This window comes from Vipera ursinii (assembly GCF_947247035.1).
Source record: "Vipera ursinii genome assembly, chromosome: 1".
NCBI classification, from domain to species: Eukaryota; Metazoa; Chordata; class Lepidosauria; order Squamata; family Viperidae; genus Vipera; species Vipera ursinii.
The window spans coordinates 6,811,529-6,824,839 of NC_139512.1; the positions used below are offsets into that span (position 1 = coordinate 6,811,529).

The window sequence follows — 13,311 nt, forward strand, 5'->3', positions numbered from 1 at the left end:
AACAAGCTTGCCCTTAAGCCTCCTGGAGATTTATTCCTGCAATTTTACATGGTTGTTATTGCTGCCTGACTCCTTTTTTAAATATCCTGTCCTGATTTTCTCACCGCTGCGCGGCTACCGCCACCTCGTGGAGAACGAAGGGGGACGCAACCTACATTTTTGCATTTTATACATATATATTTTCCAGACCTTTTCCGTCGTGTCTCTTTAAGAGTTACCAGGCCTTCAGGAAACCGGAAGTGTGTATGGCACGAGGCGAGTTTCTCCTGCTCTTTGCTTCTGTTCCTGATTCTCTTGTCTTGTTCTCCTGCCTGGATGGGAGAGAATAAGAAATATTTCTAAGAAACGGCCCGGTATCGATGTCATTTTCGGTGTCTGCTCCTCTCTGCAAAGTTTGCAGGTCAGTCTGAAAAGCCGGTTGCCAACGTTTTCCCTGGTCCCTGCACTTTTTGCCCTTTGTGCATGCAATTCCTTAGTCAGAAGAACTGTTGCTTAAATCTCCATGCTGGAAAGAGGGGGGAAAGGTTGGATCTAGATCTGTGGTTTTTCAAGCTTAGCAACTTTAAGAGGAGTGGACTTCAATTCCCAGAATTCCCCCAGCCGGCCCTGCTGAATTCTGGGAGTTGAAGTCCACACCGCTTAAAAGTTGTCAAGCTTGAAAAACATTGATTTGGGGATTAAATTCCTAGAGCTCGCACACAATAAACGGGAAAAGGCCTATATATTGCATTGTGAGAAGCCAGCATACTTCTGAATACTAGGATGATTTTTATGTTCAAAGATCGCTTAGAAACTATTTAAATAAATTAAAACTGGCCCCCTGAGAGACACAACTCTGCAGGGGGAAAAAAGATTTCCTGGGAGTAAAATTCTGGTAAAGATTGTGACTCTGGTAATACTAATGTTAAAACCTAACCTTTAGATCTTTTGCCATTAAGGTGTTAATGTTTTAATTAAGATATTAATGCGGTTTAAAGCCTAATTAAAAATAATCTTTTTAGACCATGGCTTAAGACTAAGTATAAGTGGGTGGCTTCATAAATCACACAGAGATTTTTTTAAAAGCCTGTCTACCTAGTCATTCTAGCCAGATGTGTGGACTTCAGTTCCCAGAATCCTTAGCAGAGACTTGGTTGTGCTAGCTGGGGAATTTTGGGAACTGAAGTTCAGAAATGTGGAGGACAAAAACTACGGTATACTAAAATGAACAGCCTGCATTATGGCCCAGATATCCTACTACTGGTAATCCACAATGTGGTTAGTTTTATTTTAGCATTAGCGTATCATATAAAAGCAGCTGCTGCAGCTTTGTAAATCATGGTTTAGAGCTTACCAGTCTGTATAAATCCAGTTACTTGTGATTTAATTCAATAAGCTATAACCACATGCTATATCTCTAGAGCAGGGGTCTTCAAACTCATCCCTTTTATGACTCGTGGACTTCAACTCCCAGAATTCCTCAGCTAGCATGGGACGAATTTGAAGACCCCTGCTCTAAAGTTTAACTCTTTTTTTAAATTACTTTAATTAAAATACTCCTTGATTAGCTTTAACAACTTATTACGACAGGTTGCGCTGCAAAATAATGTTTGAGTAGGATGATTTTAAAAAAATTAGAACTGAGATAAAATGGAGAGGCCAGCAGTTAAAGTAAAAACCTCATATATTTCTACAAATAAAATCCAATTGTTTTTATTGTTATTAGGTCTATTTGCACTATATGTTGAATAGTTCTGCCTTCAGAGAGCCCAGCATGGATCACTCTTTATATTGCTCTCTAACAGCTTTTGTTTATTTACTTATTTACTTATTATGTCCTGCCTTTATTATTTTTTTAAAAAAAGTCAAGACAGCCTACATACCTAATATTCCTTTCTCCTCCCATTTTCCCCACCACAATAACCCTGTGAGGTGGATTGGGCTGAGACAGAGCGACTCGCCCACCCAGCCAGTTTTCATGCCTAAAGTGGGACTAGAACTCATTGTCTCCTGGTAATTGGCCCAGGATCACCCAGCCACCTTTCACGCTTAAGGAAGGACTAGAACTCACCATCTCCCAGTTTCTAGCTTAGTGCCTTAACTACTAGGCCACATTGATCTAATATTACAGTCAATACTTTTAAGTATAAAATGACAATTATCCAAACTGGATGTAACACTAAAACCTGCTTAATTTTTTTTTATCCCATTTATATCCCGCCCTTCTCCGAAGACTCAGGGCGGCTTACAATTTAAAGCACAAATCAATGTGCTTAGCAATAGCCTTCATTCTATGTATATGCCTGCTTATTAGGGCTTTCGCCCCCCCCCCCCCCGCGGCATTATTACAAAGTCAGCTTATTGCCCCCAACAATCTGGGTCCTCATTTTACCTACCTCGGAAGGATGGAAGGCTGAATCAACCTTGAGCCTGGTGGGATGCGAACCTGCACTAATTGCAGGCAGCTGGTATTACTTAAGGAGGCATTAGCCCACTGCTCCACCAAGGCTCACAGGGCCACATCTAATTTTAGGTTTAAACTAAGGGTTTATTGTTAAAGACTTAAAAGGAGTCAACATATTTCAATTATGGTTCCAATAATTATTCCATGACCACACATTCCTAATCCAAGTCCAGTTTTTGCCTTAAAACTATTGTTTACTTAATTGTGGTTCCCCGTAGGAGTGCAATTTTATTTGTTTACTCTGATCCATTTAGATCAGGCGTCCCCAACCTATGGGCCATGGCCCACTACTGGGCCTCTTGGCCAGCGGGCTGTGGAAATGTCTGACTGGTGCCTGCGCGCGCCCTCCCTCCCCAATCGTGCTAGCGCCTGTGGCCATGTTTGCAGATGTGCATAGGCGCAAATGAGGCCGCTAGCACCAGACTGGTGTGCGCAGCCTGTTGCACATGCGCGAACAGGGCCGCTAACACTGAGCAGGTGCGTGTGGCCTGTTTGCACATGTAAGAACAGGGCCGCTAGTGCCACGCCAGTGCGCACAGCCCCATCTGCATGTGCTTGCGAACCAACTTGGAAGCTTCCCTCCAGGCCGTAAACCCAGAAAGATTGGAGACCTCTGATTTAGGTGGATGGCTGACCCACTACTACACAACTCTGCTCAGCTAACAAAGCTAAAAGTCAATAAATGATAACCATAGTTCAAATGTGGAATGGGTGTCTGTTAATTCTTAGTATGGCCAATCAAACCCAGCAGGCAGGATTTGGACTTAATTTGGAAGGCCAGAATTGAGAGAGGCTATAAGTAGACTACTGTACAGCAGGGGTCCCCAACCTTTCCAGACTCACAGCCCAGAGGGAAGGAGAGCAGCTTCCAAATTGGTGCACGCATGCGTGCACACACAAACAGGCCCACGGACTCTGGTGCAGCTCTGGCGCCCCCGTTCATGCATGTGCAAATGGGCTGCGCACAGCCGCCTGGCACTAGTGGCCCCATTTGCACCTGCACACATGCACAAATGGCCGTGGGCACAAGCGTGAGGGGGGGGAATCCGCATGCATGCATACACGCACCAGCCAGCCATTTCCGCAGCCCGCTAGTGGGCCGCAGCTCATAGGTTGGGGACCTCTGGTTTAGAGCAATGTTTCTCACTCAGCCTTGGCAACTTGAAGATGAATGGACTTCAATTCCCAGTTTGGGGATTTCTGGGAGTTGAAGTCCACTCATCTTCAAGCTGTTAAGGTTGAGAAACACTGATCTACAGTGTTGAATATCTAAATATGTATTAGTTCTAAGAATGATCTGATAAGACTGGTTCCAAATTCATTCTGTTCTGATTCTTCTTTAATAAAATAAAATAGGCTACAGTCCTTGGAAGAACACATGCATGTGTCGGCATCGAGTCATTTCTGTTTATTTTTTTTTTTTTGTCTGACTGGAAGAATAAGTCATGGCCGTGTCTTCCCTGATTTGCTCTGAAACTATAAGCAGGTGAGTGCAACTTTGGATCTTTGTTTTCGAAAGGACTAAAAACAATGGATGGAATCTTATCCAAGAGAGATGCAACCAAGAATTACACGTAGTCCTCGACTTACGACCACAGTTGAGCCCAAAAATTCTGTTGCTAAGCGAGATAGTTGTTAAGTGAGTTTTGCCCCATTTTACGACTTTTCTTGCCTTTAGAATAGAATAGAGCTTGAAGGGACCCTGGAGGTCTTCTAGTCTAGCCCCATGCTCAAGCAGGAGAACCTACACCATCTCAGACAGGTGATTGTCTAGTCCAGGGGTAGGCAACCTCGGCTCTTTTATGACTCATGGACTTTAACTCCCAGAATTCCTGAGGCTGGTTCAGGAATTCTGGGAGTTGAAGTCCATGAGTTATAAAAGAGCTGAGGTTGCCTACCCCTGGACTAGTCTTTTCTTAAAAATCTCCAGTGATGGAGTGCCCACAATTTCTGGTCGCAAGCTGTTCCACTGGTTGATTGTACTCACTGTCAGGAAGTTTCTCCTTAATTCCAGGTTGCTTCTGTCTTTGATCAGTTTCCAACCATTGTTTCTCGTCCTTCCCTCTGGTGCTTTGGTGAACAACCTGGCCCCCTCTGCCTTGTGGCAGCCCCTCAGATACTGGAACGCTGCTATCATGTCTCCCCTATTTCTTCTTTTCTTTAGACTGGCCAAACCCAAGTCCCACAGCCATTCCTCATATGTTTTAGTCTCTAGGCACGCTGGCTGAGGAATTCTGGGAGTTGAAGTCCACAAGTCATAAAAGGGCCAAGTTTGAAGACCCCTGCTCTAGGCCTTTGATCATCTTAGTTGCTCTTCTCTGAATTTTTTCCAAACTCTCAACATCTTTTTTGTGATATGGTGACCAAAAGTGGCTGCAGTATTCCAGGTGTGGTTTCACTAGGGCAGGGGTGTCAAACTCGCGACGTCACGTGACGTCGCGCAACATATTGGAGCTTTTCCCCCATTGCCGGCAATGGGGTGGGCACGGTTTTGTCGTGACGCGTCCGGCCCGTGGGCTGGTAGTTTGACACCCCTGCACTAGGGCTTTGTAAATTCCTGCCCTTGTTAAGTTAGTAACACAGTTGTTAAGTCTAGCTTCCCTGCCTGTCAGAAGGTCGCAAAAGGGGATCACACTGCAACCGTTGTAAATAAGAACCGGTTGCCAAGCATCTGATCCCGTGACTATTTTGCAGCCATCCTAAGTGTGAAAAATGGTTGTAAGTCCCTTTTTCCAGTGTTGTTGTAACTTCAAACGGTCACTAAATGAACTGTTGTACGTCGAGGACTATCCGTACGGAGAAATTTCCTATCAGTGAGAACCGTTAATCAGTGGAAGGACTGGCCTCCAAAGGTTTTGGCTGCTCCATCACTGGAGGTTTTCCAAGAAGAGATTGGATAATCGTTTGTCTGAAATGGTATAGATCTGAGCAGGGGGTTGGACTAGAAGACCTCCAAGGGCCCTTCCAGTTCTATTATGCTGTAATTAAAAGTGCGAAATTCCTGTGCTACCAGTCAGCTTTGCGTTGAAATCTGGAAAAGAAACTCTTCTCCACCCTTGCCTTTTGTTTTCTTCACCCTTAGGGTGAGCTCCGTCCTCAACCGAGAGGTGAAGCAGTTTGGAAAGAAGTACATGTTTGACGGAAATGAGGAAACGTGTTGGAACTCAGACCAGGTGAACTCTTATAAGTAACATCCTACAATGCTGCCTCCACACACGTTTCTTGTGAACCTTACAACTCATTTGCGAACTAGGCCAACATTTGTTTATCTATTAGATTTTTTTTAATCCCACCTTTATTATTTTGTATAAGTCTCTCAAGGTGGCGAAGATACCTAATATTCCTCTCACCGCCTATTTTTCTCCACAACAACAACCCTGTGAGATGGCCTGGCGTGTGAGAGAGCGACAGGCCCAAATTGGGAAACTGCTGGGGTGAAAGAAGCTGGGGAATTCTGGGAGTTGGAGTCCACGCATCTTAAAAGGTTGCCACGGTTGAAAAACACCCATTAGGCCAGGGATCCCACCTTGGCCACTTTATGACTTGTTGACTTCAACTCCCAGAATTCCTCAGCCAGCCTGGCTGAGGAGTTCTGGGAGTTGAAGTCCACAAGTCATAAAGTGGCCAAGGTTGGGGACCTCTGCATTAGGCTGTTGCAGCTGCCATTTTTTTTGTCTCTGTGTATGTGTGTGTGTGTGTGAGAGAGAGAGAGAGAGAGAGAGAACTCGGACAGAAAGCTTTTCTTTTTGTACTATCTGCCCTTTTATATTTTCCTATTGGTTTGAATTTCTCTTTAAGTTGGTGATGTCCTGTTTTTGCTGTATTAGGGTGCCATCCAGTGGCTGACGTTGGAATTTCCTCAGACCATCCAGGCGTCTCAAATTCAGATTCAGTTTCAGGGGGGATTTGCAAGCCGAAAATGCATTCTGCAAGGTAAAAAAAACCTCGCCACAGTTAGAAATGCATGTCCTCGCTCAGTCTTCTTCTATTTGAGAGACGTACGTGTGTGTGTGTGTGTGTGTGTGTGTGTGTGTGTGTATTTTACATATTTAAATGCATTTAACACGTGGCTCAGTGGCTTTTGGACCGAGATGCCCTACGTATAGTCACCCACGCACTCGTTACCTCCCGTATCGATTACTGTAATGCTCTCTACATGGGGCTGCCCTTGAAGACCACCCGGAGGCTTCAGCTGGTGCAGAATGCAGCTGCACGGGTTGTGATGGGAGCTCCCCGATACTCCCATATTACACCCCTCCTGCGTGAGCTGCATTGGCTACCAGTTGCCCTCCGGGTGAGATTTAAGGTGCTGGTACTTACCTTTAAAGCCCTACATGGCTTAGGTCCGGGATACTTGCAGGACCATCTGCTGCCGGGAACAAATCCCCATCGTCCAGTACGCTCGCACAGAGAAGGCCTCCTCAGGGTACCGTCAGCTAGGCAATGTCGACTGGCGACCCCCAGGGGGAGGGCCTTCTCTGTGGGAGCGCCAGCCCTATGGAATCAGCTCCCCCCTGAGCTTCGGATGGCCTAAAACCTCCAATCCTTTCGCCGCGGCCTCAAAACACTCCTGTTCCACCAGGCCGACCTAGACTGACAGGCATTTTAATTAATTTATATTTAGTATTTTTAATTTATTTTTTAAATTCTCTAATTTAATTTATTGCACAGATGTTATCAATTTTATTTCTATCTTGATCTCTGTACTTATTATATGTTTTGCTGTTAGCCGCCCTGAGTCCTTCGGGAGATAGGGCGGGATATAAATCCCATCAATAAATAAATAAATAAATAAATAAATAAATAAATAAATAAATAAATAAATAAATAAAGATTGATAGCCTGGGTTTGAGACCTGAGCGTTGCGCAACAGGGTGAGCCCCCAGTACTTGCCTCAGCTCCTAGCAGTCTGTTGTGATTCAGGGTCAGCCTGTGGGTTCGGCAGTTGGGTTGGATGACTCAGAGGAGGAGGAGGGGGGTGTTGAAGACCTTGCTGAGGGGGTTGAAGATCTTGCTGATGAGAGCCCTCAGCCAGGCCCCTCCCACTTGGTCACCACGGAGACCCAGCTGTGTGAGCCTGACAGCGTGGATGAAGATGACCCACAGCTGGCCCTGTTCAAGGACGCCCGACGCAGGAGGCAGTCAATTAGGAGTAAACAGAGGAAGGCAATGGGGCTTCTCGGAAGGAGGCAGAGAGAAGCCATGCCCTGAACTCTATATAAGGGGAATGTGTGGGAGGGCTGGTTTGCTGAAGGCAACTGCTTGGATAGTTCCTGTTTCTTAAAGCTCCTGTTTCTTGGTTCGTGTCTTGTTTGTTTTTGTAGCTATAAATTTGGCAGGCGTAATTCCAGCCTCTTGCCGTTTGTAAAGGGGTTGTCCCTGCCTTTTCTGCAGGGCCGGTAGCAGGCTGGTACAGAACACAGTCAGAAAGCATGCAAATGTAAGTAGATAAATAGGTACCACTTCTGTGGGAAGGTAACAGCGCTCCGTGCGCCTCGGCCTATAGTCGCGCCAGCCACATGACTACAGAAACCTCTTTGGACAACATTGTCCCCCCCACCCCACCCCCCTTGGCCAAGAAACAGATGAGCATTGCCCCCTAGAATTGGAAACTGGACAAGGAAAATGTTTACCTTGTATATAATGTTTAATTTTGTATTTTGTTTAGTATTTCTGTATCATAGCAAAATAGTAATTTATTTATTATATTAATAGGATGCATACAGCTCGGAGTTCTTGTTTTTTAAAACCACCTGCTGTGGAAATCTGTATAAAATAAACCTCATACTAACAAGCTAGCTATAAGTGCTTCATATATAAAAGTTACAATTTTTTTTATTATTAGCTGCTGAGAGAACAGCAAAATAGTCTTTTTAGGGTCAGATTTCGGGCAGAAAGCTGACCAGGGTTGGAAATTTGCAAATCAGTTCTTAAATAGCCTAAAGGATGCCTCATTTTGTACTTCTCTCTAACTCCCGACTGTCTCTCCCTTCCTACAAAGCCTGTTTGGCCTCTTGTTACTGATTATTATAAAGTACCCAAGGGAAGGAAACAAGGACTGACAAGAGCTCTGTTGAATTTAATTTGTGGTGCATTGAAGGGGAAAAAATAAGGAATTTTCCCACTCCCCCACCATTCTGTCTTCTCATAGTTGCCCATGAGGTTTTTTTGGAACAGTTCAAGGCCTTAAGATATTGGCCAGGTAAGAGACCAGAGAAATCCCTTGGTAGCTTGCTGTGATATGTTCACTTAGACCAGAGGTCCCCAACCTTTTGGGCACCAGGGACCGGTTCCGTAGAGAGAGGTTTTTCCACGGACCGGAGGGTGTGTGGTTTTGTGTGCTGCCTGCATCCTGCAAATGGGGCTTTACTTGTTTGTGCGGACCGGTTACTGGCATGCCGCAGCCCAATACCAGTCCATGGACTGGGGGTTGGGGACCCCTGACTTAGACTCTGATATCTATTAAACTGGTGATGGCTTAAACTCTGCAGCTCTACTAGTCCAGTCGGTAGAAACATCCATGGCTTCATCAGAATTCTTTGGGTGAATTTGATTTTTTAAACACCAATGAGATAGACTAGTTGGCTTGCCCATCGTAGCTTATTACATCTAGCACGAATAGGGTGATCGGCTGGAATCAGGCAGTGGCTAGAAGAAGTCTTGCAATAGAGGTAGTCCTCAACGACCATAATGGAGCATCACGGTTGTAAGTCTGATAGTCATAAATCAAGTCACCCCTGTGACCAATTTGATTTCAGGTTTTGCTGCTGTTGTTTTTGTTTTTGTTTTTTGCAGTGGTTATCAAGTGATCACCCCATTTATCAAGCGAACCAATGGTTTGCTATTCGCCAATTTTGCCAAAAATTTGAAGTAAATGCCAGTTTTTAGCAAAACCGGAAATAAAATCTGGTCAGATGACTGTGGGGTGCTGCAAATGGCTATAAATGCTGGCTGGTTGTAAGCATCAACATCTGGTTACATTGTGGAGAGTCAGCCAAACTGTGTCGTAAGTAACTCCAGGGAGGCCTGTCATAACTTTGAATGGTGGCTAAACAAGCAGTTGTAAGTCAAGGACTACTCTCTTCCTCAGTATTTTTCCTTTCCAAATTATTTCCATTGGAAAGTGAGGGGTGCCTGATGATACCAGTGAAAAACAGCTCCCAAATATTTCCACAACGGCACATCTTGTTTTTCTGCATTCAAATTTCCAAAGGTGGACGGAAAGGAGAAGATCTCTCCACCATAGCCGAATTCTATCCTGAAGATAACAACTCTCTCCAGATATCCTTTATCGACTAATTCAGAACTCCGAGAAGCGAAATACAGTATGTGTGAATCCATGGCTCATAGACAGCCCTGCGGGGTTTTCTGGTGCAATTGCCTCTCTGTTTCCTATTTTGTTACTCCGGCATTCCCTCCCTGCATTCCCACAGCCTTTTCTATCCACAAGCTATTTTCCCCATTGTTGCTTGAAATGCTCGTGAATGTTCCTCCCTGCCTTGTGGATTAATGCTTCAGTAAATCAAGCCTTTACTACCCTGCGGTTAGAATGCAGTGTTGCAGGCTGACTCTACTTGCTGCCAGGAGTTCGATTGTGACCGAACCACTGCAGCATCCCCAGTCACAGGATTAAAATCCAAGCCCTCGGCAACCAGCATGTATTTATATGGTTCCGGTGTCCTGGGGGGTCATGGGATCACCATTTGCAATCTTCCCAGCTGGCTTCCGACAAGCAAAGTCAGTACAGGCAGCCAGATTTGCTTCATGATTGCATGATTTACTTAACGACTGCAATGATTTGCTTAACAACTGTGGCAAAAAAAGGTCGTAAGGTTGGGTGCAATTCACTTAACAATTGCCTATATGTGTGTGTGTGTGTCAGTGCAGTGGTTAGAAGGCAGTATTGCAGGCTAATTCTGCCAACTTACAGCAGTTCGATTCTCACCGGCTCAGTGTTGACTCAGCCTTCCATCTTTCTGAGGTTGGTAAAATGAGGACCCAGATGGTTGGGGGAAAATATGCTGACTCTGTAAACCACTTAGAGAGGGCTGTCAAACACTATGAAGCTGTACATTGTGCTATTGCTATTGCTGTTCACATTGTAGATGCATTGCTGTAATAAGAAATAATTTTAGGTACATCATGTAACCCCTCCATAAAGGATCTTCATCCCCAGTTGTGTTTTTTTGGGGGGACTGTATTTCTATTCTATTTCTATCCGCATCATCTGTTCCTTAACTCCTGCTTCCTCTACAGCTTCCCGTTCAAAGCAGAACCACTGGATAAACTGAAAATTACTTTTCAAAACAGCTCAGATTTCTTTGGGCGAATTATCGTCTACCACCTGGACTTCCTTGGGCAGAAGCTTTGACAGAGGAGGAAGCAAGAGCTGAAGTATTTGTCAAAATGGCCAACTAAACACCAGTCTGAGATTTCGTAAGATGGTGTGAACTAGACTTGTCTGCTTTCCGTTTGGTGCTTCGATAGCAAATGAACTTCTTCCCCATTTTTCTCCTATTTCAGGAGGATTTTGAACAGCTGGAAAGAAAACAGTTTCTCTGTTAGAGGTGTCATTAAAGAAAAACTACATTTTGCATGCTGAAAGGAAAGGACCTCTAGTTCTAATTTGAACATATGGGCTAGTAAAGATACTGTAGTCCTTGACTTACAATATACTCAATTACAGTATCACTGGGGGGAAAAAAGATTTACAACAGGTCCTTGCACATGACTGTTACAATGTCCCTACAGTCACATGATCAGGAGTCAGACGTTCAGCAAACCACATCTATTTACAATGGTTGCGGCATTTTGGGGTCACTTGATTGCCATTTGCGACCTTTCGAGGGACTTCTGACAAGATGGGCAGCACATAAATCCAATTAATAAATCCAATTAATAAATGAATGTACTGTATGTATGTATCTCAATGGGGAAGCCGGATTCGCTTGATGACCACAGCAAAAATGTCTGTAAAATCAGGCAGGATTCATTTAACGATAGAGGTTCCGGGCCTAATTGTAATAAGTCAAGGACTACTTGACTCCTTTCTAACCAGTCCTGCTAAGTCAGGGGTAGGCAACCTTGGCTCTTTTACGACTCGTGGACTTCAACTCCCAGAATTCCTGAGCCAGCATGGCTCAGCTTGGAAACCTCTCCCTTTCCCCTCAGCATGGCTGGCTCAGGAATTCTGGGAGTTGAAGTCCACGAGTCATAAAAGTGCCAAGGTTGCCTGCCCGTGCTAAGCAGCCTTTTATAAAACACACAGGCAGGCCAAGAATTAAACTGGTGTTCTGCAGCTTACAAAACTCCTGATGTGTCTCTGAGCTACACCCTTTTCGGCCAGGATCCCCCAAAAGGCTGCACCCAAAGGGTGGGGTATGGTGTCATGGCGAGCTCAAATTCTGACACCAATAATTAGCAGCCTGCCCCAGAGGAGTTAATGCCTGAGGATCTGCAAGCAGCTGCTGTCAGTCTCTGAAGTTGAGTCTGGAGCTGCCACCTCCACCCAAGGTGCCAGGGCTGCCCACACAGGAGAGCAGAGCACATGCCTTATGCTCACGTTCTGCCCGATGCCTGGACGCTTGTTTTTAAAGGCAATAATAAAACATTGCAATTTAGAAAGCCTTAGTAAGACCACATTTGGAATACTGCATCCAGTTTTGGTCACCAAAAAGATGTAGAGACTGGAAAAAGTGCAAAGAGCGACACCGATGGAAGTTGGAAGCTAAACACATGAAGAATGGTGGCAAAAATTGGGTTTGTCTAGTCCAGGGGTAGGCAACCTTGTCCCTTTATGACTCGTGGACTTCAACTCCCAGAATTCCTGAGCCAGCATGGCTCAGCTTGGAAACCTCCCTTTTCCCTCAGCATGGCTGGCTCAGGAATTCTGGGAGTTGAAGTCCACAAGTCATAAAAGAGCCAAGGTTGCCTACCCCTGGTGAAAAGGACTGGATGAGATGATAGCGGTGTTCCAATATTTGAGGGACTGCCTCAAAGAAGCGGGGGGCTGTCAACCTATTTTCCAAAGCCACGGAAGGCAAGACGACAACAAGGGATGGAAACTAATCAAGGAGAGAAGCAATCTAGAACTAAGAAGAAATTTCCTAACACTGAAAACAATCAGTGGAACGGCTTGCCTCCAGATGTGGGTGCTCCACCACCAGAGGCTTTCAAGAAGAGACTGGACAGCCACTTGTCTGAAATAGTAAGAGGGTCTCCTGCTTCAGCAGGGGGTTGGGCTAGAAGACCTCCAAGGTCCCTTCCAACTGTTGTTATTCTGTTAATCACTTTTCCTGGGTGTTTTGGTGTGTTTGGTGTGGACCAGCCCAAACAGATCTTGCTCTGGCAGTGAAGTGGCAAGCTTCGCTCGGTCGTAAGCATGCTGACTCTACAGGTAATCCTTGACTTACAACCATTCATTTAGCAACCATTCAAAGTTACAGCAGCATTAAAACCGGTGGCTTATGACCGGTCCTCACACTTACAACCGATGCATGGTCAACCAGCATGTATTTACGACGATTGCAGTGTCTCACATCATGTGATCACTCGTCAGCTTCCACCAAGCAAAGTGAAGGAAATCTGGGCTCATTTAACAACCATGTGGTTCACTTAACAACCATGTGATTCGCTTAATCATGGCAAAAAAGGGGGTAAACTCAGGTATGACTCACTGAACAACCCCCCTTGCTTAGCAACTGAAATTCTGGTCCCAATTGTCGCAATTCGAGGACTACTTGTACATACAAGCCTAAATCAGAGGCACTCATGAACATGAGAAAAAGCAGGAGTAAAACGCAAAAAAACAGACCAGAAGCAGCTGATTTGAAAATGAGAATCACTGAACAAGCCTGTTACATATATAT

At 44.9% G+C, this 13,311-nt stretch overlaps 1 protein-coding gene across 2 annotated transcripts; it reads left to right on the top strand.

Annotated features, from left to right (window-relative positions):
* The first annotated feature begins 249 nt into the window (after nt 1-249).
* NR2C2AP (nuclear receptor 2C2 associated protein) lies at nt 250-11,333 on the top strand. Of its 2 annotated transcripts, XM_083365072.1 has the most exons (7): nt 250-400; nt 3,800-3,929; nt 5,526-5,616; nt 6,271-6,376; nt 8,595-8,645; nt 9,657-9,724; nt 10,698-11,333. In XM_083365072.1, the coding sequence occupies exons 2-7, from the start codon at nt 3,889-3,891 to the stop codon at nt 10,812-10,814; spliced, it is 474 nt and encodes a 157-aa protein (XP_083221198.1). In that variant the 5' UTR covers nt 250-400; nt 3,800-3,888; the 3' UTR covers nt 10,815-11,333. The 2 variants fall into 2 exon arrangements, with proteins under 2 accessions (XP_083221198.1, XP_083221199.1); XM_083365073.1 differs by lacking the exon at nt 8,595-8,645.
* The last annotated feature ends 1,978 nt before the right edge of the window (nt 11,334-13,311 follow it).